The sequence below is a fragment of the Astatotilapia calliptera genome, chromosome 14 (genome assembly GCF_964374335.1).
Source record: "Astatotilapia calliptera chromosome 14, fAstCal68.1, whole genome shotgun sequence".
NCBI classification, from domain to species: Eukaryota; Metazoa; Chordata; class Actinopteri; order Cichliformes; family Cichlidae; genus Astatotilapia; species Astatotilapia calliptera.
The window spans coordinates 16021707-16048662 of record NC_137435.1 but is presented as its reverse complement, the minus strand read 5'-3'; the positions used below and the strand labels follow the sequence as shown (position 1 = coordinate 16048662).

The 26956-nt window shown below is 39.9% G+C and overlaps 2 protein-coding genes across 3 annotated transcripts; both read left to right on the top strand.

Moving 5' to 3' along the window:
• Positions 1 to 2913: 2913 nt before the first annotated feature.
• tbcb (tubulin folding cofactor B) lies at positions 2914 to 9904 on the top strand. Of its 2 annotated transcripts, none has more exons than XM_026192078.2 (7): positions 2914 to 3131; positions 3510 to 3665; positions 3822 to 3965; positions 5664 to 5760; positions 5985 to 6176; positions 7253 to 7325; positions 7425 to 9904. In XM_026192078.2, exons 2-7 carry the CDS (start codon positions 3546 to 3548, stop codon positions 7537 to 7539), a joined length of 741 nt encoding a protein of 246 aa, XP_026047863.1. In that variant the 5' UTR covers positions 2914 to 3131; positions 3510 to 3545; the 3' UTR covers positions 7540 to 9904. The 2 variants fall into 2 exon arrangements, with proteins under 2 accessions (XP_026047863.1, XP_026047864.1); XM_026192079.2 differs by having other exon boundaries at positions 2963 to 2982.
• A 1321-nt stretch (positions 9905 to 11225) lies between these two features.
• On the top strand, positions 11226 to 26423 carry clptm1 (CLPTM1 regulator of GABA type A receptor forward trafficking). The gene is made up of 14 exons (XM_026192077.2): positions 11226 to 11380; positions 15806 to 15942; positions 18730 to 18853; positions 18997 to 19155; positions 19353 to 19470; positions 19566 to 19651; positions 20242 to 20362; positions 20462 to 20706; positions 21203 to 21296; positions 21402 to 21592; positions 21745 to 21840; positions 22057 to 22192; positions 22835 to 23002; positions 25179 to 26423. Exons 1-14 carry the CDS (start codon positions 11330 to 11332, stop codon positions 25355 to 25357), a joined length of 1905 nt encoding a protein of 634 aa, XP_026047862.1. The 5' UTR covers positions 11226 to 11329; the 3' UTR covers positions 25358 to 26423.
• Positions 26424 to 26956: the final 533 nt, after the last annotated feature.

Genomic DNA, 26956 nt, shown 5'->3' with positions numbered 1-26956 from the left:
TACATTCAATATTATTGCTGAAGCTACACTGTAAACAATATTTATTATCATAGTTGAAGTGCAACAAATAATAGCTATGTAGGCTGCTGTAAAATAAAAATATATAATAATAATATCTGTGTAAATGAACCTGCTATAATCTGCTAAATATATGTGATTATTCTGATTAATAACAGATTACCTGTTAGAAGTCATTCTTGGCCAGCCTTTAGTGATGCTTTTATTCAAGGGCAATGCTGGTTGCATGTGTTTTATGTGTGTTGTGCATCGTGTATGGCCATGTTTCCCTGTTTGTTCAGGCTGAACATGTTGTCATCACTTTTCTGTGTGCCTGAGGTGGTTGCCTAATGCAAATACTCCCAGTATAAACACATGCGTGTAGGCACACACAAACGTGTTTAAGTGCAACTGTAACAGGGTCATAAATCACATTGTTATAATTACCCAAAATGTGTTCTAAACCCCCAAACCGTTCCTTTTATACCTGACTTTTAGGACCTCCAAGCCTGTAGTTATGTTCATTGTCAGTTAGAGCCCCTCCTCATTCTTTTCTTCTTCTTCTTTGGTGCAATCCTATAAATACAGTGTACCCCTTTGTCTCTCCCCTTTTCTACAATTCCCCTGTGGGAGAGGTGGGTGTCATTTCTTTCCAACACTTTAAAACACACATGGTCTCTTGTGTTCTGGGGGCCTCTGGATGTCTGGAGTTTTGATCTCCTCCATACCTGCTTCATGCCCTGGAGGACGGGGCTGTGGCCCCCCCACACCCTCTAGCAGATCATTACATAAAGGAACCTTTTAAAAAAACAAGCGCGTCCATGCTCACAGGTGTACACACGGGTGATCACACCCACAAACTACACCCTTTTTGGCTCCTACCTCAAAGCACACTGTGTTCTGTTGATCTTATGTGCTGCACAATAATGTTTAATATTTAGTATTTACTGTCATATTCCCATATATCATTGTGATGTTGTTTATTCTATTACTCTTGTTCTCTTCTGCTTGTTTTCTTTTTTCTTTCTCAGCAGGTGACCCAGGTGATCGATATATGCATTTTTTATTTCTTTTTTTTTTTTCTGCTCATTCTGTTGGTTTTTGTTTTTTGCCCTTCTCCCCCGTCCCTCTTCTCAGCTGTTTCTCTTTCCCTCTTTCTTTCTCCCCTTCTTTCCCCCAGTCAAGTCTGTCCCGTATTCAGTAAGTGAAAATAAAATAAACAATAAAAGGTGAATCAAATGGACCATTACGGCAAGGCTGGGATGGTCAATTTGGTAAAGTAAATCCGTTGGGCATCTTTCTTTGCCTTTAGACAACAATTCTGATGGCAAAAGAGCCAAACGGGACAGGCAAAAAAAAAAGAAAAAAAAAAAGAATTCGACACTTTAAATCAGGTCCAGATTGTTAGAGGCTTCACCTGAGCATTATGTATAAAAATGGCTATAATTCCTAAACAGTTAATTCAATACTTTTATTTAATCCCCTTCATTGAAGCCGAAATTCATCATTCACAACTTTATAAGCATTATTATTACAAAAGTAAAATAAGAATAATAATAATTTTTAAAAAAAAGAGACAAAAAAAAAAACCCACACATATAATGCATATTTAGCCACCTGGATGTTTCTGATTGCGATTTTAGTTCAATTATTGTCATTATTAAGCCTGTTTTTGTTAGATGTTATAAGTGTGTAGTATGTGTGTATCATAAATGTGTTTTAGGCGCCATAAATGCTAGCATGAATATATACTCCTTGCTAGCTTGGACGTTGTGGTGGGTTGAGCTAACTCTCTTCCCCACTGTTTGTATTCTTTTACCTTTTTTATCAGGTATGTCGGATTTCATGTTGTTGTTTTTGTTTTATCTTATGTCAAATATGTTACGTGTAAATGCATACTTTATGTTTAATGTAAAAATAAATGCCGCACCCTTTTCTACCTGCGTGCGGTAGTACCTCCTGCCACGAGTTCCCAGAATCCTTTGCGGTTTTACCCCTGAATGACGTCACATTTTCAATCTCCATCTTCAATCCCCTGTGGGAGAGGAGCTGGAGTGGGCAAATTATTTACTTGGAGGTCTTTCTTTCTTTTACCTTTTTTATCCGACACAACGCAGAATCACACCGGTTACACTACATGTTTCATGTGTTCTCTCAGTACAAACGCATGCGTGTAGGCACACACAAACATGTTTCATGTGTTCTGAGTTTTTACAAAAGATATCTTATTAAACTGACAGAACAAAGACCCATTTAGACTGCTACGCTGTATGTGACACACTATTTCAGTTATTGAAGCTGAAAGGTTGCGTATTTACAGGTCTTGTACCCAAGCTCAAAGATGTGTCAAACAGAGAAAGAAGCCCAGCGTATTTTATAATATGACTTGCAAATGAGCTATGAATGAGACCATGCTGCATCTCCATTAACAACCACAGGCATGTAAATCCTCACTGTGGTGCTGTAGGCTTGTGTCATCCCCCCCCCCCCCCCCCCCTTATGTTTTCTTGAGGTTCTCAGCTTTTTTGACACTTCTGTTTTCTGTCTGTGCTTTAATTTACTCACCACATATCTGGGTTTTATCAGGGGAGATTTCTTTGTTAGTCGACCAAGTATGAAATAGCAATAGGGTAAAAATTGTATAATAGAGCGTAGTGCTTATAATCAAACTCTACGAATACTCTGTCTTAAATATATATTTTAAAACAAATCCATAATAAAGAGAAAGTTTCCAGCTTAGTCTTCTACATAGTTTATTTTGGACTTCAGCGCCACTATGTGGTTATTTCTACGGTCGCATTTACTCCTGACGAATGATTGGCCACCATTTGTGCCAATCTAGCGGTCAATAGGCGGGTCTTGAGGGTCTGTTTCTTCGTATCGTAAAGCTATTGGTTAAAATTTCTCCTTCCTACGTTGTGATTGGCCGTGTTCCAGTTTGGAGGCGGGTGGAACCTTCCAGAGTTGGGCGTAGCAGGAATTGAGGTTATAATTTTCTGGCAAACCCACAGATCTAGGCTACATGCACCATTTTCACTGCTATTATAATCAAGTAGTCATGAATACTTCCGGTTAATTGTAGATACAAAGATCAAAGGCCTTTTCAGCACCATCGAGGAAAATATACATAATCTGTAAGTAACTATGGCAACCTTGCCGTCTGTCTCAGGGTCCCGAGTGAGTCCAACGTGACTCTGCTAGCCGCCCAGTGGCTAACGTAGCTAGCTACTCTAAACTACACAGCTAAAAAATGGTTATTTAAAATTATACGATCACAGCTAATATGACGAATAAACACGAGAGACCAAGCATATATGTAAAATTTAACTTCAGACAGGATTAATATCAGAGAAGGGCTTAAGTAGCTACTATCGGTGGAAAAGGAGCAGTTTTTTGGAAGTCTTTGTGGTTGTTTGACTATTGACTTAAATTTGTTTGCAGCTATGAGATGGCGTATGAGCTTCAGTCCCGTTGGCTGAATGGGTCACGTTATTTTTTATTCCTGTTTTCAGTGTTTGATTAATACCCGAGTCCAAGGAGACAGGAAAATGGACAGCGGAGTGACAGTAATAACCAATCCCACGGTGAATGTGCGCTTAACAAGCACCCTCTCCTCCTTCGAGGTGCAGCGCAGGTTCAACAGAGGGATCAGTATAGCAGAACTGAAGGTGAGACAGCATACAGCGCACCACTAAAACCCTCAAGGATGGGTCTGTTGTTGGGTTTTCTCTTTGTTAACATATCTGTTGATATTGAAATGACACATTCAATTGATAACGTCACCTCTTTTGTGTTACATGAACTATTTGCAACGTTGCATTCAGGGAAAGTTGGAGATGATTATGGGTGCACCGGCCTCCTGCATGGACCTGGAGTTATTCAGCATATCTGACAAGTTCCTGCAAAAAATGAATGAGAATGAAGCTCTGCTAGGATCGTATCCTGTGGATGACGACTGCAGAATACACGTATGTCCCAGCTCTGTTGGGAGCTTCTTGTAATACTGTGGCTCAGATCACTGTGATGTTGGAGTAAATACAGGTTGAGACAGGTTTTTAGTTTATTTCACTTGAATTGAACGTGCTATCTGTCAAAGTTACTTTCACAGAGAGAGACATAATGACATATGCTGGCTGAATGATCAGCTTTAAATGTTTACTCTGAGAGGATTTATATAAAATTTTAGAACAATAATGTGTTCACTACACAACTTCTAACCTCAGTCAGAATTATACCACTTTGTTTTTAAGCATGTATATGAGGTCACGTAATGGATTAGTGTCTGATTCTTTAATGGAGATTCAGCTGTGGTAGTGTGTGGGGAGCTCTGGACTGTCTATCTATTGTTAATGGGTCAGTGTCAAAAGTACAACTAGTCTGTAGGCCAGTCTCGATTGTGCTGCTGCTGGTCTGTTAGCCAGCCACAGAGAAGAGTGTTGCAACATACACAAAGTAGAAGGGAAACCAAGTTTTTAAAAACAATGAAAAGTATCCAATCCAGATACTCTTTGCATGCATCTCCTGTCCCCGATGAACTCCAATATTAGTTCCTTCCCTATTCATGCCCATTTGTCAACAAGTCACCATTGAACTGATGTGCAGTGTCATCCACGTCAAGCACTGTGCAGTTGGGAGTTTGGGGGGACTGCACGGGAGCATGTTTGCAAACTTCTCTCTGTGGACTCTTGTAGGGAAATACCTCAGAAAGGAGATTCAACTGCAGTACAATAAATTAAGCATAATCCAGTCATCTGAAACTCATGTACTGATGTATCAAAAAAATTAGAATATCATGGAAAAGTTAATTGCTTCTGTAAATTATTTCAAAAATTAAACATCTATTATCATTACATGTAAAGAGAAACGTTTTGCTGCATTTATTTTATTTTATTATTATAAGTTTGTTGATAATGGCTTGTAGCTTGTTGCAATCAGAAATCTCATATTGGAATATTTAATTTTGAGTAGTTGATGGAAGAACTTGGGAGAGCTTCACAAGGACCAAGACTCTAGCCAGTGCACTAAGCAACGTGTTTAATGTGGACATCATTTAAAAGCCATTCGTATATACTTGGGTTATCTTTGTCTAATATAATTTGTTGATAAACGTGTAAATGTAACAAATATGCAACAAATTAAGAAAGCACTGCAAGGGTGGGATTTTTCTATATTTTTTATTTTAGACAAAAATCCTTTAATTCCTACGACTAGACTAAACTGGTTTACATTTCAGCATAGTAACACTGGCATTACATGATTCTGGTTTAACAACACAGTTGAATATATTGGGATAGAGCATCCCTCTCTGGCATTGAATGGGGTTTTTAGTTAAGTGTCTGAATCCCAAATCTATTCACTCTGCATGCATCCAGAAACTTTGATGTCCAAAAATAAGAACTCTGCTGTGCAGATAGTGTTTTAATGATTGAAAAGGTAATAATCCTTTCCATTTAAATACACTAGCACTCACTTAAATTGTCCAGTAAGTGTAAAACTGATTTATTGTTAAACAACAATAATGTTACAATTACCACACTAACAACAGTAAACAAAAGATCATATCTAAGTTGCTAAAAGCTAAAGTTCTGGTGGCTTTTATAGGCTGTTACTAAGTCACAACAGCGTGACTTAATAATTGCTTGTCTTTCACGTTGTTTCTCTTACAGGTTGTTGATAGAAGTGGCGGGCAGATGGGCGAGTTCACTGATGTTTCCAAAGTGGAGAAATTTGAGCTCCCAGATGATGCTTATGATAAGAGAACAGGTACAGTATTTTTTATTTAAATAAATAAAAAAATAAGTCAGCTGAATGGGAAGTATGTCCATGATCGTTAGTTGCATTCTGCACTTGTTCTGTTTATGTTTTTTAAGCTAACTATTGATAGCTGGTTCCAATGTGGATGACTTACTTCATGAGAATGAAGATGAATAGACTTCAGTCTGTTTTGAAGAGCTTTGCATTTATCACAAACTGTGTCTTTCCTTCAGACACAGCCAGGTCATTTATGAAGAAGCAACGTGTGGGTCGCTACAATGAGGAAGAAATGGCCAAGAAGAAGGCGGAGAATGCTGCACGGGAAGAGGAGCAGAAGGCTGCTGCCGATGCCATTGCTGTTGGCAGCCGCTGCAAAGTGCAGGTCCCCGGTCAGCCCACGAAGCTTGGCACAGTCATGTATGTTGGTAAGTGTGGATAAAGCTGAGCTGGTTTACTTTGTGTAGGACATTAGTGTAAACCCTGTGCTGCTGAGGATTTTCTGTCCTGCAGAGCAGACTTTGCTGTCATTTATCTAAGGCCCATTCCCAAATCTGTGATGTCAGTGGAGGACAAACTTTTTTTTTAGTACGCTAAATATCACGTTTGGATTCTGCGTGTTTTGTCCATCCATCCATCCATCCATCCATCCATCCATCCGATTCCGCTTATACTTTTCAGGGTCGTGGGGGGCTCTGGAGCCTATCCCAGCTGTCTTATGGCGAGAGGCAGGGTACATGCTGGACAGGTCGCCAGTCTGTCGCAGGGCTAACACATTGACTCCCACATTCACACCTATGGGCAATTTATTGTTTCCAATTAACCTAACCCTACTGTTTTGTTTAATCTATTTTATTAGCAGGTTTTAAGTCTGCCTAGAAAATCTAATTACATTTCCTGTGAGGTGAACATGTTCTAGTTTAGTTTGAAAGCAGCTTTACCTGAGTACTAATGCCAAGTGTCACCCTCCAAAAACATAGCAAATAAAAGTGATTCAGTTTAGGTAGTTTGTTAACTTCAATAAGGTCCCCAAAGAGGTTATGTTGTTGTTAGCATTTCCATGCGTGCCATTCTTTCTGTCTGTACGATGGCTTAAAAAGTTTTGAATGAATTCTTCTAAAACTTCGTAGTGGTGTAGAGGGGGGTCCATTAAAACTGACATCTGCCAAGGTCTTCAAGGTTAACTTAATGATCATCAACTTTGTTGGTTGATAATTGACAAGAAGGCTTATAACTATGACAAGTCTGGTGTGTATTGTCAAACTATAGCAAGTACCGTATGCAGACTTAAAATAGTATGTCATGTTTGACAAAATGTGTTATTTTTACTGCACTACAAACTTCTAGGAAAATAAAATACTAGTTCCTTAAAAGTAAATACTTCCCAGAGTGAGCTGCTTTGGTGGGGGTTTGCACTTCTTTTTTCATATAATATCATTATTGTGAAGTCAAAGTTTTCCTAATATGCCCTGCTAGAGCTCAATAAGTGTTGCATTTCTTGCAGGAACAACAGATTTCAAGCCGGGCTACTGGGTGGGTGTGAAGTACGATGAACCACTGGGCAAACACAATGGAACGTAAGAGGGCCTTTTTCTGGCTTTGTTTTTAAATAATTCAAAGTTTCAGTGACGCTGGTCCTGATTTCTGACTCTGCCTTGTTTATTGTATCTCTGTAGTGTCGAAGGGAAGCAGTACTTTGAGTGCGAGAGCAAATACGGTGCGTTTGTGAAGCCCCTGAGTGTGACTGTGGGGGATTTCCCTGAGGACGACTACGGTTTAGACGAGATGTAGGTGTAGGGTAATTTCCAATAAACGAATTTCAAAAAAGGAGAGTCTATGGCTGACGCGTGTTCCTGGTTTCCAAAAGAAATGCTTCCAGTTGCATTATGATTTGAAGACTGTTTATTTATTACAAACTGAATATGTAACAATGAACTCCTTCCTAAAAAAGCATGAAAGTTCCAAAAAATAGCAGTTATCCAGAACTAGCTGTGCACACGGTCAGAAAACCGTGAGACTCCTAACCTCTCTGTCCATGCTCCTCCCCTTCCCTCTCACACAGGGTTTCATGCTACTATTGCACTTACATACTTAAAGTGAGAGGTACCCCCTTTTAGGTTCCAATCCCAAAACAGTGACTTAAAATTACTTTATGTAAACACATATATTTTCACATTTATTAATCCTGAAAAGATGACTTATGTAATGAATCTATGAATTATAAAACAAACATGAACTCAATCGTAAATAAAAATATAAAGCAGACGTCTGGCGCGTACAGTAGGACTGCAGTTTTCTGCCCCAACCTCGCACCTTTATCCGCTCACCAAGATGGTGCGTCATTTTAGTGTGGCAAATTAGAATTGTTTTGCCTGTGCTTCTCTGGAAGGCATGATCCTAAAGCACTCTCTCAGTAACTTGACAGACTTTTGGGTTCTCGTACCAACAGGCATTTCATAAGGTTGGGGATTTTTTTCTTTTTTGCAGCAAAATGAAGGTTTCTGTTGTTTGTTCCTTACTACAAACACTTCTGTTCAATTCATAGCGCTTCCTGTAATTGTACTTTATTTTTGTTCTCATGTTTAGTAAATGTCATTGTGTACAAAGATTATTGTATATAGCTGTTTATAGTTATCTGTAGTCTTTGCATTTCTTTTTTGGTTTAAAGACTGAGTTGCTGGTAGGAAAAAATCACCCAGCCACACTTTGACACTAAGATAAAAAGCGGCATTGTGTTACTAACTTTGTATAAGTGAGTTAAACCCGAGGTGCTTTTTCTTCCTGTCATTTAAGATTCTTGCTCGCTGGCAAATTTAATGTCTGACTCACAAGGATTTTGGCAGAAGAGGAAGAAACAGTAGATCCCATCTCACCAGATATGTTTCCTACTCTTTTTCGTCGTACTTTGCAGTTAAAAATTTCCTCATAGACAAACCGTGCCTGAAATTTTTGTGCCAAAGTGTGCAAGGGTTGATATTCTTCTTTTTTCTTTAAAAGTTAAATTCGTTATTTTTGTTTGGACGTAGGATGTGCAACAGTCCAGATTTTAGCTTTCAGAGCAAAGATAAAATGTAATTTCCATTAATTTTTCTGTGACACGATTGTTCTTGTTAAACATTAAATTTGTGCGCTTGAATGTATCATGCATGTTTTTGAACCACTGGACTAAAAGAGCTTTCGCATTTAAAATTTGATGAGGCTCAATTTTACTATTTTCTTCACTGAGCAATTTGAATTTACTTAAAGCTCCAGTCACACATGCCTACAGACCGACCAGCGACCCACTGGCAACCCAAAAATATGACTTCGAGCAACCGCTAAATCACTGAAATTCAACTTTTCATTGGTTGGTGATGGAGAATGCATTTTTTTCTCTAGTGACCAGTGATTGCTCACTGATTGCTCAGCCTGAGCTCTACTGTATATAAACTGGATGTTTAAAAAAAATCTAAGCGTGAATCTAAAAACTATGAGTTTATTCCAGTTATTAGGTGAAACTTGTTACTCAAGTCTGAAACCTGAGATGGATTTTATATTGCATCAAAAAAAACAACCCCCCCCCCCCCCCCCAAACATATTTTCAAGTCTTTAATTGCTGCAGTTTAATGTAAACACAGCATGTAAAATTTCACAGAGAACATAAGAATCAGAATACTTTATTAGTCCCAGAGGAAATTATTTAAATGTTAATAAGATTCACACTTGAGTAAACTCTGAAATAAACCTGGTTATGATTACCGCCTGTAGCACCCTTACCAATTGTTTTTGTGAAGTATACAAAGTACCTTCAGATGCATTTTGATCGTACATACTCGAAGGCCATCAAGTTAAAACACAAGGTAAAGCACAAAAAAAAAAAACTGTCCTCATTGTGCTCACAACACTCACTCTTGGACTGTGTTTCAAATGGCCTTATTTATGCTTTGTTTTATGTTACTGATCAAAACCTCTTCATGTCTTTGTCCTCTGTTGCTTATAGAACAAATGTAAAAGTCTTTTTAAGGAAATGTCACACATGGAAGATTGTCCAGGTGTTTTCTCTCTTCCTTAAAATCTGTGTCTATCTGAGGTACTGGTGTTATGTGCCAAAGCGTAATGATTAGAAATGAGAAGTGTTTACCAGTACACTTATAGCTTATTAAAGTGAGTGAATCTATTTGATTTGCAGTAATATTCATTTCTTATCATATGTCAATCTGGTTTCCATTTTGTTTTACAGCTTCTCCAGGCAATAGAAACTCACTCGACTCACATCAGTTCCTTCTTCAGCCCCTGGTACTATATTTTCTCAATTGTGTCTCTCATCAGGACCTCTGGCCACTTATTTTTGCCTTTCAGTGTATGCGGTCTCAGCTTTTATCCTCCATCCTGGTACTACATGCTGCAGCTTTGTACACAGTCTGCAACTTATCAGCTGTCCTGCCTCTATAAATCTGGGGCTTAGACCCTGTTCTTATGTTGCCATCATCAGAGCCTCTGTGCTGTCCTTTAGGCTTTTTCAAGCCATTAGTGGGATTTCTTGATGTGAGCCACTTCTATATGTCAATAGAACATCCCATACAGGGGTTCGTCCTTCAGTGATTGTTCCTGCTCTGTGTTTCTTCCTGGATCATGGCTCGACACTCACTAACCTCACTCCTCACCCTCCCTCTTTCTGCTGCTCATAGAGCCTCAGGGTGCAGGACTTCAGATGGAGATCTTAGTGCATTGCAAGGAGTTATTGTGTTTTGACATCCATGGTATCTATCTCCTCCTGTAGCCAGCTGGATAGTGTAGTGACAACAATGCTCTCTTTGGAACAGTAGGTCAGGGTTTCAAATCCCAGCTCTGGTAAGGGTCTTTGGGCTAAACTCCCATGCAATCCAAACTCACTTTAGAGTATGAGCGACAGATACATAACTAAAGACATACTGACTTGGAAATCCCCTAGCTTAACAGTATGACAAGTGGACTGAGAAGCTATAATAAGACATACATGGACAAGGACTGACAGCATGTAATTAATGGCTATGACCCAATTAGAGAGGTTATATGCAACACCTGTGAGAACTATGGATGGATGAATAGAAAGATAACACCAATGATGAGAAGCAAGCTTTTATTTTGGTGTACTTTTTGCTGATTAGCAATTCAAAATTTAAACTCCTTTTCTAAAAAATGTTTATTTTCTCAGTTTGGAGTTATTTTTTCAGAAGTCCAAATTTTGCGATAATAACCCGAAATTTAGCCTTGTGGATAGTATGTCTTTATCCTCCCCACTTTCGGAAATAAACTTCTATTTAATGCTGCAATAACCATAAAAAATCTACTAAGTCATTCATTAGGTGATAAAATAATCTTTTTATTATTAATTAACTATTTATTTATTTATTTTTTCATTTTATTGTTACATGATCGAACATTCCTGACGAAGTGTGTCACGGGGTTTCGCCGGCCCCGCCCAAAAAACAGAAAAAAAGATCACCTGACTTTATTCATCGCATTTTCGATCACTTCTCTGAAGACGTAACTACAGTCTTCTCGCGAGAGTACGCGCAGTTTCCCAGCCAGCAGTGTGGTGCGCTTGTAGAGACGAAGAAAGATGGCGACGCAGGAGAGCGGAGTAACCAAAGCTACCGTGAGCAACGGCGAGGTAAAAATGAATGACACTGTTACTGGGTTTTTCACTTTTAACGCGCGAGGCAGAGGAAGTTGGTTGGTTTGTGTGAAGCTCGCGTGTGGGGGTGCGCTGACATTTAAACGTGATCACAGTCGATACACGAGCCACAGTGACGTTGTCAGTGCCGGGTGGTTTTAAAACGACCCCCCTCCTGGCGCTAACGATGTGTAGAGAAATCCCGACGGTAAGCGGCGAGAAGGCCGATGTTGAAGTTGAAATCTCACTTGAAATCACACTGTAACCTCCAACGGACTCGGTAATTAACCGACTGCCGGTGTGCTGAAGTGAGCCGAGTGAGTGCTGGCGTGTGTCAGTTAGCTTATCACAAGGCCTGAACCTGAACAACGCAGCTTGTCTTGCTTAACAAGGCCAGTCTCAAGCCCCTCTCGCACATTTCTCACCTCATGCTAAAACCTTCCAGCTACTGTCTACTTAGATATTTCAAGAAAACTTTTGACTCGAGGTGCATTTTCGAAATCCCCTAAAGGGAAAAAAAAAATGCATATAAACATCCTATTCACCTGAGAGCTTTTTAACACGGATAGAGTGGATGAATCAGGTGTAGCCGTCGTCAAATGTAGCCAACCATGAAAAATGCTCCTAAAATTGTCTTGTTAGCACTGGAGCCTTAATGAGGGCAGTAGCTAGCAGTTATTTTCCAAAGTCGAAAATGCTTATCACAAGCTGCTAGAGGTCATTGTGAATCATCGCTCTCTTTTTAGATGGCTAAACATTACTCTTCCGTTTGCTCAATCCTCAAAAATGTGTAGTGACACAAATACTGAATACAGGAGCATGACTGTAAAGATTGTAAATGCGTATCCATTCTCTATTGAAGACTGACACAGTCAATGATTGGCTTTTTATGATTCAATCTAAAGTATTGATAGCAACTAATGTATTGTTTATCGAGTACAGTTGCATAGCAGAGATTTTACCCATTTGAAATCGGAAATGTACTGGTTCTTATATAGCTATATTTCTTATATTCTACTCTCCTTGATGAATGCATTGTCAGTAACTCAGGGTTCAGTATCTTGCCCAAAGATACGTTTGAACGCAGAGTGGAGCCAGGGATCAAACCATCAGCTCCAGATGACCTGCTCCAAGCAGTCACAGGGTGAGAGGCAGATCGACAGTGTATTGTAAGGCTAACACAGAGAGACATAGAACCACACATGTCTATGGCAAAGAATCACCAATTAATTTAACTGCAGGCAATGCAAACTCAACACAGAGAGACCCCAGGTGGCCAAGGTGCATCTTCCTGTTACGCCACTGTGCTAACCACTGTACTACCATGCCGCCTGATTCCAAATAAAAATGACTGTGTATCTGTATTGTCATCTTTTGCTACATGTTTTCTGTCAAAGAGAGAGAAAAAAAAAAGCTTTCTTCTGTGCTTGAAATTCTGTGAATACACACATGTCAGAAACTAGGGTGAGGGTAACGCATACACAAAGTGTTTCTTCTGTAATAAAATTGCTCTGTCAAGATAAATGTGCTGTTGTTTTTAGAGTGAGCCCTAACGGGTCTCTTGAGGGCCACTACTAGGTGAATCTGTTGATTGAATTGCTTGTAATGGGGTGGGGGTGGGGGGTTACTGATGAGTTAATAACACTGATTATCTTGTCAGTGAGTGAACAATGAGCTCCTAAAATAAGTTTGTTGAAAGAAGGAATAAAAAGTGTGAGGATCTGAGTGACTTTGATGTGGGCAGATGTCTGGGAGTATCTCTGTAGGGTGCTAGCTGTATGCAGTTGTTAGTACATAGAAAAAGTGATGAGAGGAATGTCAACCAGTGACCCGATGGAGAACTGTTGATGTGCACCGGGGGGCCAGCCAGCCAACCAACCACTGGTCCAATACAGAGAAGATTTCTGTATGCCAGCTTGTTGTTTAGCTCCAGGCTTGTCAGCTCAGTAGCCCCTTAGATAGTTGACCATGGGTTTGGACCATAAAAATCTGGAAGGTGGTTTGAGGAAGTATCATTATATTTATACGATGTGGAGGACTGGGTACGGTTACAGCAATTAACTGGGGAAGAGGTAGAAGCAGGATATACTGTTTGGGGGTTGGAGGAGGGAAGAGAAGAGTGAAGTGTCAGAGTGATGCTCCCGGTTTGACTCTCTGGTAACCTTGGATCCTGGTATTCGTGTGTGCTGCTTTGACAAGTACTACATACCTAAACATTAGGGACCTTGGGTAGCAGTGATTGAATGAAATCTATCACAGGCCAAGGTGGTCAAAAGAAAAACAAAACCTTTGAGCACATCCTGTTGTACCAGCCCAGATTTCAGTGCAGGGAGAGTTTTGATATATATACACACACACACACGTCATTTTTCACCCTGTCCTCCTTTACATGCAGCTGCATTGAGAGTTCTAGTATGCAGCTACTATATTCAAGTTCAACACTTATATATCAACCCCACGTCCTTTATCTGCTGACTGTATCATAGAATAAATGAGGGAAACGGCCTCATCTGGCGCAGCTGCTTATCAGCCAACTGTCCAGTTACATTGAGGGTCTGAGCCTCTGGGGAACTATCTATAAAAATTTCTGTATTACCAAAATAGTTAGCATGGTATCTTTGTGAAACCCCTTGAATTAAGGCACTAAAGTCTGCCATGTTGATTGTTTGATATCAAAACCACTGTGGTGGTGTACAGAGTGTGTTATTGTCCTGATATTGATATACTGCATTGTTTGAGCTGGCATGTAGGAGATAATGTCACCATGTTAGAGACACATTACCAGAGCCTGTGAACAATTGACTTATGTGAGTGCTTAATGTTAGACTCTGTGATAAATTAAGGATCTGCTGTGAACCAAGAATAGGTGGTTAATTGTTAATCTTTGTTTCAGAGGGTGTAAATTGTAAATGATTATCCTAAGCTGGAAGAGAGAGGCTCAACAATAAAAACAGGTTATCAGGGGATCTATCTGTGTAATGGTTATTATGTTGATCCCATCAAGACTCTAAGATCCTTGTCTGTTTAGCGAATTGCTTCTATTTTAACGCAGCAGGAAAAGTACTGGGCACTGAGGGTGAAAGGACCTATTTTGAGCCAATCCGTGTCCTTGAAACGGTCTGATTATGATGTTGTTAGGTCAGTGTTTTAACAAAAACTTAAAAAAATTTCAAAACTGATGGTAATCTGTTTAAACATAAAACATTTTTTTTGCCTCAAGTCATGTTTTGTTTCTGCTGGCTGACTGCTGGTTGGTGACAACAGGGGAGATTAGATGTTTAGATAGTGAATGAGTCTCATGACTTGGCATGTGTTTGTCTATTGTGTCACTTGAATAGAGGGTGGCCTTGCCACAGGGGTGGTGGGGGTTACATGGACATGGAGAAACTTGGAAAAAAAATGAATTAAAGGGCAAACGTATGACAGATTTCACTGAAACCAGGGGAAGTTGCATAATCATGCTGACACTGTTATCAAAGGTTTTGAAACCAGGGGTTCCCAAAATGGGTTGTCTTCATTCAAAATCAGGTGTGCCATAGGATTTTGTAAATGGTGGTTCATTAAATATAAAAATGTGAATGTTTTAAGACTCTACTACTTTATTAAAAGAGAGAAATTTAGAGAGGTGTTTGTTTTTTCCATATAGGTAATACTGATCTGACCCACTTGAGATCAGATTGGGCTGTGTGTGGCTCATAAGCTAAAATGAGTTTGACTCTCCTGCTCTGTTAGGTCAACAGGTCACAATAGGTAAATAGGGATTTGCCAATATTATTATTATTATTATTTTAAGTGATGTTTATTCTGTAGCAGAGTTTTTGTTTGTTATGTAGCTTCTTTTAGCTGCTCTGTTATTCACACAGGGTCATCACAGGTAGTATCTCCACATGTTTGATTTAGATTTATTTATTTATTTTTATTTTTTTAATACCCAGGGCCTTTCCTAACCCAAGCCCAAAGAGAATCTTCTCCTCTCAGTATCAAACTGGGGATCCTCTGCTTAAACAGCTGCTTTTTAGGTCTTTCATGTTTGTTACTTGCTATTAAGATTTAAGTGCATCAGTGAGCGACAAATCCGCTGTTCTTATTTAAAAAGTTAAAATGCAAAGGTCGAGGTGTAGTTAACTCTTAAGGCCATGTAATAAAAGACCCCGAAGAACTGCGGTTTGTCACCGTAACTGCACCTTTTAGTCTTTACAGCTGCACTACATCGTACTGTATGTTCTTTGTTTTGGCTGCAGATTGAGGAAGAATTCTTGAATAAATCATATCACCACTTTAGGCTTTCAGGAAAGTACATTGGGTCTCTGGATATTTTTACTGTCAATAAAGCTCTTTATTTTTAACATCCTTTCTTACGTTGTGCCGTTGCTGCGTCATCTTTGTGACTATCTTTGACCCTGTCTGTATGTTTCATTTCAGGTAAGCAGCAATGGGACTGCTGCAACAACAGATGGCCAGACTGTGCAGACAGCTGGAAATGCACAGGACCCTCAACAGCAACAGCAGCAACAGCAAGCTCCTAATGCATGGCAGGTCATTAAAGGAGTTCTCTTCAGGTGACTTATTGCATTTTTTTTTCTTCTGTTTACCAGCACACAGATAATCATTCGCTCTGTGGGCTGGCTGTGAGTTTAATGACCAACCAAATGTGTTATGCCACAGTGGTGTCAGAGTGAATGTAAATGGTAAGGTAATAATAAAGGTGTGAGCTGCTGCTGGAGTATACTGTAAAGTTTGCGGTCTACATTGTTTAGTTTCATTGTGGGGGGTTTTTTTTTGTGCAGCATAAATAATTAAGAGGAAACTAGTGATGGATCATTGTGTCTTTCCAAATACTGTCTCACACACAGTGGGACTGAAACAATAATTCAAACCAGGAATTGAACTTTATTCAAGGCCACTAAAAAATAGATTATAGTCTGTTGTGGATATGGTCACGGACAGATGGAGACGTGACATCCGAGCAGTCATTCCTGTTATCCGTCTTTGATGTCCGCTTAAAGTCTGTCACATGGGGAGCATGTGTATCCAAAAAAACAGGCGTGCATGGGGACGTCCACACAGAATGTTGAGCTGACGAAATTTGTCATTGGTACACAAGCGAACCTATAGCGGACACATAAAGTATAGTCCATGCCTAATGCCAGACTCGCATGTTAAAATCTTTCTGTGTGTGTCACCTCTTCTGCCACTATGAGCGCAGGACACTCCACAAGCTGTTTAGTTACCTGCTACCACTGATGTTGCTGCTGTAGCTAGGTGAGGTGGAGTAACACAAACTAGGCTGTCCATACTGCTTTGGTTGGCACTGCCAGTTTTATTTCTTTCCCTAGAAATTACTACCTCCTTTGCCGTTACTTCACGCACATTGTGAAAGATGCATGATTGATTGAGGAGCAATGTGTTGACTTCCTTAACAATTTTATGCCAGTATAAGTGACTAATCTCTCACAGTGACCTTTGTAACAGTCAGAAATTTTGCAGCAGGCTTTTCAGTAAGTTTCCTCCTGACTGCATGATTTATTTATTTTTTTATTTATGACTTTTTGGTCCAAGTTCGTAAATAAGGTAAAATCCATGTATGCATGATCACAAAAACTTAGTACGTGTTATGAAGTGTGCAGGACCTTTTTTTTTTTTTTTCTTTCTTTCTTCTATAGTCAAATTAATAGTTGACTTACTCTGAGTGTGAGAGCTTTGTAGGAATATCAGTTCAGTTTGATTTATATAAATCCAATTCACAACAACAGTTGCCTCAAGGTGCTTTTTATGGTGGGTACCTGTGCTGTAACGGCTAGCTGTCTGATGGCCATTATCCAGCTATGGAGGAGCTCAGCTTTGATTTCAGTATCATTGTACACTCTTTGAAGAGTTTAGCAGTTTTACATTTTTTGAAATGTTCCTGTATAATAAAAATGTACGGTACATTAGGGTAAGTGCTCATTTAAAAAAAAAAAAAGCTGGACCAGAGTAGTACTTTTTTGGCACCTTGTTTGAATAACAGGCTTTGGCTGCTTTTCCTACCTTTGGCAACTGCTCAAGCAGAAGAAGAGGCCCATTTATAAGATTAAGAAGATTATATTGCAATAATCAGTTAAAACCCTTCAGTTAAAATCTTTGGCACTGAATATTTGAACACATTTCAGGATCATGATTTGGAAACACGAGTGTTATGATGGTATATACGTTTTCTTAATTTATGTTGCTGTTTCCTGTGGTTGTAAGATCGCAAGTGCAATAAAAACAACCCATTTGCTCTACTTCAGTAAAAATAATTATTTCACTTTTCTCTGTAAGTGCATTTTAGTATATGGTGGGTCAAGGAAAAAATGAAAATGGTCACATCTGTCACATATAGTAAACTGACCCTCCACTGTATGGTGTGTTGTATATGTCACTAGTACATGGACTCTTAAAGGAGTTTTTATGGGCAGCTGTGTGCCACTCCCCTGCTGGCCTGCTCTCAAACTTAGTTTCAACAAAGAAATTTGTAATTGTATTTATTTGTGGCTTGATTGGGGCATTTTCTATCAGGGGAAGCACACAGTGTCCTCTCACACGCCTTGATATAGATTTAATTACTTAACACTGCAAAATCCATGGAGGCAGCTGTCCTTGGGTGTGGTTGGCGATCATGATGGATGTGTTCTACTGTGCAAGAAGCAATCACAGTAGTCAGATGAACTGGTCATGGGGGTCAAACGTGTTCGGGTATGATCTGTGTGAGCAGAGTGTAAGGGAGGTTTGGCATACTGGGTCCAGTCAATAATCGACACACTTCCCCCTCAGCCACACAGACTAAGTAACATGGAGTAAGGACAGAGAGCGTTTTCACATTAGAGATCTGCATTAAAATATCAGACACAAAATCCATTATTTCTGTTAGTTAGAACAACACAAAAGGAAAGAGGTGCTGTGAATATTCACTTAAAATCACAAACACACAAAGTTAGGGTGGATACAAATGAAAAATTATTTGTTGAAATATTCTGCAGCATTTTCTTTCTTCTTTTGTCTTTGTAGATTATTCTAGTTTGACTCATCACCCTTGTGTGAGGCAGGAAAACAGTTTCTTTGAAATGTAATGCAGTTAGACTGGTTAAACTTTAATCTGATTAGCTTCCTTGCCGTTTAACTCGCCTGCAGCAGCTCTTTTTATTTAGAGATGGTTGAAATAAATAACCTTGTCTAAGAATTTGAACAGTTTTTAAAGTGTTAGTGACTCGATTCATTTCCCACTTCTCTTTTCCTCTTTTATGTTTTTGTTTCTCACTTATTTTCTTTTAATTCCTTGTTAGTTAAACCTTGTTTTCCTCTGACTGTGATTGCATTTGTTTCACCAGAATCTTCATAATCTGGGCGATCAGTAGCTGGTTCCGCCGAGGGCCATCCACTCCTGACCCCAGCACACCAGCCGGTGCCCCCAGGGTACCCAGCAGGAACCTCTTCCCCAAAGACACTCTCATGGTATTACACTGTCCCCTTTTCCTTTCCTTTATCTACCTCGTCAGCTGCATAATTGTTTATTTACCACACAGCAAACCAGTTTTCTGACTGTTTCTAACTGTTTCAAAATGATAAACACCTTTATTATCTCTCTCTTTCTGCAGGATCTGTACGTGTACGTGTCCCAGGAGGAAGTCTTCTCTGACTTCAACAACACAGATGCCCTGTTCTGGTTCCACAGGGATCTGGTCTATGGAGACTGGACCACAGGGGAAGATGGTGATGGCTGCTACCAGCACTATAAGGAAATGGATATCCCAGAAGTAAGGATTACTATGGATGAATTGGGGGAGGGTGACAGACAGTAGTTGGACGGTGAGAAAGAACAGTTGTTAGTTTAGGAAATGTGACGGATGTTGATGAAGGACGGGAAAGTCCAGTTTATAGTGAAGTTTGCATATTTGAAAGCTGTTTATTTTTGTCTGATTTTCTTTTTCTTCCACTTTCTGTCTGATTGTAGAAAATACAGCAGAACGGCTCACTTTACATACACCTCTACTTCACTAAAAGTGGATTCCACCCAGACCCCAAACGAAAGGGGCAGTATCGCAGACTGGCAACAGTTCACGCAACCAGAAGTAAGCACCTGTGAAAAGCACACTCGCTTTAACATATTATCCTGTTGTTGTAATGTTTGTTTAAAGTGCTAAACTTTGCTTTTGAACTCTTTCAGTGCTGAATAAATATAAGCGAAGAAAGTTTCTGAAGACCAAGAATCTGCTCACAGGAGAGACGGAAGCAGACCCCGAGATGATCAAGGTTAAGATTATTATTTATCCTAAAAAGGAACTGAGTTCAGCGCAGAGAGCTTCATTACTTTAATTCCTAATGCATACTTCACATATTGCAAGTATGTGAAGTAATTTCTAGGGTTTTTTCAATTTCCAGTTAATGTATTTGAGGTAGTTGCCTTCACATTTTGCAGCAGAGGAAAAATAGACGAAGATCAAAGACCTTGGAAACTGAGAACCATTTATTGGCTCTCTCACAGTCTGTAAATGATTGCCCTTTACCGACGTCTGAACAGAGGAACTTTGAAAACTCACAGTCAATGATTTTACCTTTCTTTATGTATATCTTTATTTGGTTGGTTGATCAAGTCACTTTTATTTTTAAAGCGCATTTAAAAAATAATGTAAACCAACCCAGAGTCCTTCTCTTTTGAGTGCTTTGCTGTTGGACAGGGCTTATTGTGAGTAGATGTAGATAAGTTGCAGTGCAGTTGAGCCCAAAGTGACTTTGCCTTTGTTTGTACTAGTAAGAAGTGTAGCAGCTGTGTGATGATCAGTTTGCAGTTACCAGATTAATATATTTATGTTTGCACTGACACATTGGGTGTTTCCTCACAGCGAGCAGAGAGCCACGGTCCAGTGGAGATTATCTCACATTGGCACCCCAACCTCACTATCAATATGGTGGATGACCACACAGCCTGGGTGAAGGGCTCTGTTCCACCTCCTCTAGACCAGTGTAAGTATCGGAAGTATAATGTGACAGTTATTTATCCGTAGTTTATTTAAAGCTCTGGTTTATCTGACATTACTGCTCTTCTACCCTACCTTATATTAGATGTTAAGTTTGATGCAGTCAGTGGCGACTACTATCCCATTGTATACTTCAATGACTACTGGAACCTTCAGAAGGACTACTATCCCATCAACGAGACCCTAAAAAGCCTCCCGCTCCGCCTCAGTTATTGCCCGCTGTCCTTGTGGCGCTGGCAGCTGTATGCAGCCCAGAACGCTCGCTCACCCTGGAATTTCCTTCCTGAGGACACCTACGAGCAATCCGATGAAGACCAAGACTCAGTCAAGGTAAGGAGTCAAAGGTTACTGAGACGAAACTAAAGTTTTCCTCCTGCAAGTTGGGCTTTAATATTGGTGCTCATTTAGATGCTGTGATCTTATTTCACATATATTTAAAAGAAAGTCTACTTGAGTTGGTATGTGCCAGATGGAGAGGATTTCAAATGCTTTCTAGCAGATTACCTTTTACTTGAAAACAAAATGCAAGACGCGTGATGAGTGGAAACTGGCACTTCATACTTGAGTGACCTCTGCTCTTCGGGTGTAATGTGGGACTTTGTTATCTTGGTGTCCAAATACAGGCTACTCTAATTTTCAGTTGACACTGTATTAAAGCAAAATACTCGTAGTCCCAATCCCAAATACTTGGACAGGTGCACTTTAGTTATTTACAAAGCTGTCATGTACGCTGTTTCTAGGGTGATTAACTTCTGTAGCAACTGAACATATAGAAGATTCATTGTTTTATAAGCAAGCTGAGTTTAACAATAAAGTCTTTGTGAAGGTGGCCCTCCTGGAAACCAATCCATACCTGCTGGGACTCACCATCGTTGTCTCCATTGTGCACAGCATCTTTGAGTTTCTCGCCTTCAAGAACGGTAAGGTCGCAGCAGTCTGTACTCAGGACTTCACATAACAGGAGGAGAATAGTTTGAACAGTGTGCGCCTACCCGAGTTTGACCTCAGCGCCGTCTTCTCCTCAGATATCCAGTTTTGGAACAGCAGACAGTCTCTAGAAGGTCTATCTGTGCGCTCCATCATATTTGGAGTATTTCAGTCTCTAGTGGTGCTGCTGTACATTCTGGACAACGAAACCAACTTTGTGGTGCAGGTCAGCGTCTTCATTGGCCTTCTCATTGACCTGTGGAAAATCACCAAGGTCATGGATGTCAAAGTAAGTTGAAAAACATTAGTTTTTTCTTGCAGGATGAGCAGCATTTGATTAAACTCTCTAACAGGCTCTTCCTTACCTTTTGCAGATGCTAAACTGTTTATTCATCGAGTGTCGTTTCCACCAGATTCTTAACTGTTGTTGTTTTTCTCTAGTTGGACAGAGAGAACAAATTCGTAGGAGTGTTCCCAAGATTGGTATTCAAAGATAAGTCGACTTATGTGGAGTCTTCAACCAAAATCTACGATGATGTAAGTGAAACCAACACCAGTCACATTCAGAATGGTGGCTGTAACAAATGCATTCACATGATTGTCTTCAGAACGGATGAAACATGATTAAATTGGTCTGTTTAAATGTTTATCTGACGGAAGCTTCTCTAAATATGTATCTCTCTGTAAGTTGCTTGGATATTTCTGATAAAAAGGATGAGTGACATCTTCTTTTCTTCATTATCTCATGAACAGATGGCCTTCAAGTACTTGTCATGGCTGCTCTACCCTCTGTTTGGCTGCTATGCGGTCTACAGTTTATTGTACGTAGAGCACAAAGGCTGGTACTCATGGGTACTCAGCATGCTCTATGGCTTCTTGTTAACCTTTGGTAAGTTGATCTGAAGCAGTTTTATACTCTGAGGTCTTAAAACTTAATCCACAGGCTGAAGGAACGTAAACTGTGCTGGATTTACTAACTATGAAATAAATGAAGAATACTGAAGTGTTCCTTAAAAGTTTGGTTTTTAGATATAATATTTTAAAGGTTATCTTAAAAGGATGATATGAATACAGAGCTACAGAGACAACGTTCTGAGATAAAGTTCATAAAAACCAAAACCGTTTCCTGAGTTTTTAGCATAAACATTTTAGAGATCCCTGGCATTAAAGTATTAGATGAATTGTGTGCTCTTCCTGGAACTGTTTGTTTCCTCTTTTCTTTCTGTGGGGTTGATTTTTACTCTGTCATCCAGCAGGTTTTTTCAGTTTTTTATGTTAATCTATTTTAAAGCCCAGAGAGGAGGCTGATTTATTTTGGTCTCTCTCGATTGCCTCGCCTCTGAGCTGCCGGACTCGCAGCTAATATTTTCATGCTTGCATCATGGTTAAGCATTCAATTCCCAGTAGCCTTAGCTAATGTGCTGTGTACCTGGTACACTCACTCGCGATGGTTCCTGCTGGTTAAATTACTGCCTGTGATATAGGAATTCTTAGTGTAATCTAATCTCCTTTTTCTGTCTTTTTTTTAAAGGTTTTATTACAATGACGCCACAGCTTTTCATCAACTATAAAATGAAGTCTGTAGCTCACCTCCCATGGAGGATGCTCACCTACAAGGCTCTCAATACCTTTATTGATGACCTTTTTGCCTTCGTAATCAAGATGCCAATGATGTACAGGATAGGATGCCTCAGAGATGGTGAGTTTTCTTTCAGATATTCATTAATGGTTTTTTTTTTTTTTTTTAAGAACTATACCAGGATCAAAGAAAGCTAATCGCCTAAAACATCATTTTGCTTCCTCAGCCAGTGCAGCTTTGACTTTGTAGCATTAAGATGAGTGTTTTGTTGGAGGTGGTTTAAGATTTGCCTCATTCTCTAGAACGGTTTCCAGTTGACGTGGGTGGTTTTGTGCTTAAACAAAACCACGATCGTGGCTCAAGAGTTGGGAGTTCGCCTTGTAATCGGAAGGTTGCCGGTTCGAGCCCCGGCTTGGACAGTCTCGGTCGTTGTGTCTTTGGGCAAGACACTTCACCCGTTGCCTACTGGTGGTGGTCAGAGGGCCCGGTGGCGCCAGTGTCCGGCAGCCTCGCCTCTGTCAGTGCGCCCCAGGGTGGCTGTGGCTACATTGTAGCTTGCCATCACCAGTGTGTGAATGTGTGTGTGAATGGATATGTAAAGCGCTTTGGGGTCCTTAGGGACTAGTAAAGCGCTATATAAATACAGGCCATTTACCATTTAAACAAAATGCCGTCCTGATTTCTTTTATCGTGAGCGTATTGATCAAAAAGAAAATGTAGAATCACTGTCTCATACTGGAGGATTGTTTCTTTTCTTTTTTTTAAATGTTTTTTTAACTGTCATTCTTGGATCTTTGACAGCTGTTGGTTTTCATAATCCTCTAACTCCACCTAGTGTTAACTCACCAGATCTCAGTTTTGAACTTGGTGTGATCATTAATCATCATCCACAAAGGTCACCGTGCCGCCTCTCATGAAATATTTCTTTGACACAAGAAAAGCTTAAATTGTAGTTCTTCTCCTGCTGTACAGTTTATGTTAGTTCATACAGTTTGGTAATGAAGCACTGAGCCCTGCTGTGCAAACTGAAACCTACACACTTTGCAGTTAGGAAGCCTTTAAATAAAATCCCCTGCTTCACAAATTAAACAGCTACCACCTACAGTGTGTGGCCAGCCAGTCAATTAGATGTTAGGTGGGCGACACTAATGTGAATTTTCGTTTGCTGTCTGTGCTAACTTGCTAAGTTGGACACGAAAAAGTGGTTTAGAGCAGCGCTCACATCAGCAAGAAGTCAAGTCAGTAACAACCAAACTGGGAGTAATGATTTGGTTGATATTCGCTGCACTGAGGACACTGATGTTGCTGCTAAGCAGATGATGGAGACCTGTCACATCTCTTTGAAACAACAAAGATGTCAATCATCAGCTCGTGCAGCCAGCTCTTAAACATTTTGTCATTTGATTTGTGAAATAATTGGAAAGTGAAAATTAGTGGGGTTAATTTGTGATTCTAAATGTCCCTGGGTGTGTATGTGAGTGTAAATGGTTGTCTGTTTAAGTGTGTTAGCCCTGTGACAGACCGGACATCTGTCCAGGGTGTACCCTGCCTCTGGGAGAGGCTCCAGCTCCCACACAACCCTGATAAGGATAAGAGGAAGAAAACGGATGGAGTGGAAAGATGTATCAAGTATATTCTACACTGAGTGTTGGTGAATTCATATATTCACTTAAACTAGGAGGACAGGTGTGGTTTATACTAAGCCCACTGTGTAACTTTGCTATATACTAGATGTACCTATTGAACGTTGCATTTGGACTTTCCAACAAGGGGAATTCTGTATGCAAGAAGGCTTAGTTATCTCTATATCAATTACAACAAAATGAAACTAAATGTTCTCGCTTGTGAGAAGAATAGAAAACTAAGCAGTAATCGACCACAAGGGACGCTTGTACTTAAGATTTCTCACTTTAAAATAACAGGCTGTGGTAATACTGGTCTGTATACATGGGCAGGATGTTGTGCAACTGTTGCTTTAAAAGCATGTAGTAACCAAATCAGGTGACAAGCAAATCTTGTATTTAAAACAAAGACAGATACGTTTGCACTGCATTGTGAGCATATTTGTTTCTGACTGGACCTCTACTGTACGTGAATACGTTCTCATCTCTCTGCTTGCAGTGCAGTTTTTGCCATCATAGCGTGTTCAGCTTTGATGGGAGATGATGTCAGTGCTTCACTTGTTTTTGATGCTTCTTAAGTAACATATTGGTCTCAATTCAGTTTTATTTATTTAGCTCTTTAAAAAAGTCTGGGGCTGGTTTCTCACTGGACCAAACTGTGTCCTCTCCTGCAGATGTGGTGTTCTTCATCTACCTTTACCAGCGCTGGATCTATCGAGTCGATCCCAACAGGGTCAACGAGTTCGGTACCAGCGGAGTAGACCACGCCCAGAACAACACAGCAGCCCCTGCCCCAGATGCCGCCTCCGCTGCAATCACAGACAAACCAGAAGGGGAGAAGAAGAATGATTAAGCGAGATCCCACCCTCATCTTCCTCCCTGGCTCTCACTGCTGGAGTGAAGAGGACTTGTGGAAAGTGGGGCATGGAGTGGAGTTGTTGTTTAGCTATCATGGATGCCGCTACCAAAACAGAAAAAAGAAAAAAAAAAATGCAGTTCAGCTGTTCCTTCTGGTTTCTTTGTGGATGCACAGAGAGTCATATTCAGTGTAGACTTGGTAAATTATTTCTGCTCCCCACCCACCCCTGCCCTCCGTTTTGCAGTTCAAGTGAAGTAAAACAAAACGTGATGTACTGTATTCTGTATGATTTTTTTTTTTTTTTCACTTCAGAGGGTAACAGTGTCTGGAAGTAGATGTTGGGAGGGGAACAGGTCGCAGTTGTGCTACTTTTTATTATTTTTATACAGAGGAAAAAGAGGCCAGGTGCAGCTTTTGTTCTTTGTGTAGATTCCTTTTCATTCCATGTGAGCACTCTGTTTCGGCTTGGTCGGAAACGGGTGAGTAGTGCTGGAAACTGGAAAGATCCTGAGCCGCAATGGAGGTTGGTGAAGAAGCGAGGTGGCGACTGGATGACCGTGCAGGACGTTACCCACGAGATAATGACTACTACCCTGAATTTTAAACAAATGGTTAATGTTCTAAACTTGAACATATAAAAAATAACAGCCTTGTTGGTATTAATATAAATATATTAATATTGTCAATGACTTAATTTTTGTTTTTCAGTCACTGATGCATTCTTTTGTATTTTCCTCAAACTGTACAGCCTCATGTTAATATTACCAATGTCAAACTGTTTAGCAATAGGTAATTTGCAAGTCTCATTTTTATTACCCCTCCCCTTCCCCTTCCTCAGCTGGTCATCTGACTTTTTGGATGGTTTCATCTTCACGCTCCAAAATCACGTTTGACGGACACAGCAGAGTCGAGCAGAGTCAGGCTTGTGCTGGAAGAGTTACAGTGTCTCTTTTTTTCTTTTTGAGTGCTGTAAATCCTGAAAGGATGAGGGGTTCCATGTTGGTACATATATTTTCAAGGATTCATGTTTATAGTAAAACTAAGTGTGATTTAAAATGTCTATGCAAAGTTGTTTTTGTTTTTGACACCTTTTTAAAATATTTGTTTTAGGTTTCAGGACAACATTTTTGCATGACACTTCATTTTGCACATTAATTTCTATTGATGTTACAGAAAATACAAATTGTGCTAACACGGCATCTACACTACTGAACTCTTTCATCTTTGTGTTATGAGTTGAGGTCCAATATTCAGCCAGTAACAGCCATCATAACATCCAGAACTCAAGGTCGTAGATTGGAGTTGAGGACAAACAAGCCAACAAAATACAGTGGCTTGCAAAAGTATTCGGGCCCCTTGAACTTTCCCACATTTTGTCACATTACAGCCACAAACATGAATCAATTTTATTGGAATTCCATGTGAAAGACCAACACAAAGTGGTGTACACGTGAGAAGTGGAATGAAAATCATACATGATACCAAACATTTTTTACAAATACATAACTGCAAAGTGGGGTGTGTGTAATTATTCAGCCCCCTTTGGTCTGAGTGCAGTCAGTTGCCCATAGACATTGCCTGATGAGTGCTAAT

Coding starts and splice junctions, on each gene's coding strand:
- tbcb (XM_026192078.2), top strand. CDS start 3,546: ATGGACAGCGGAGTGACAGTAATAACCAATCCCACGGTGAATGTGCGC. Junction 3,966..5,663: donor ATGACGACTGCAGAATACAC/GTATGTCCCAGC, acceptor TTTCTCTTACAG/GTTGTTGATAGAAGTGGCGG. Junction 7,326..7,424: donor CTGGGCAAACACAATGGAAC/GTAAGAGGGCCT, acceptor GTATCTCTGTAG/TGTCGAAGGGAAGCAGTACT.
- clptm1 (XM_026192077.2), top strand. CDS start 11,330: ATGGCGACGCAGGAGAGCGGAGTAACCAAAGCTACCGTGAGCAACGGC. Junction 11,381..15,805: donor CTACCGTGAGCAACGGCGAG/GTAAAAATGAAT, acceptor GTTTCATTTCAG/GTAAGCAGCAATGGGACTGC. Junction 19,471..19,565: donor AACAGTTCACGCAACCAGAA/GTAAGCACCTGT, acceptor GAACTCTTTCAG/TGCTGAATAAATATAAGCGA.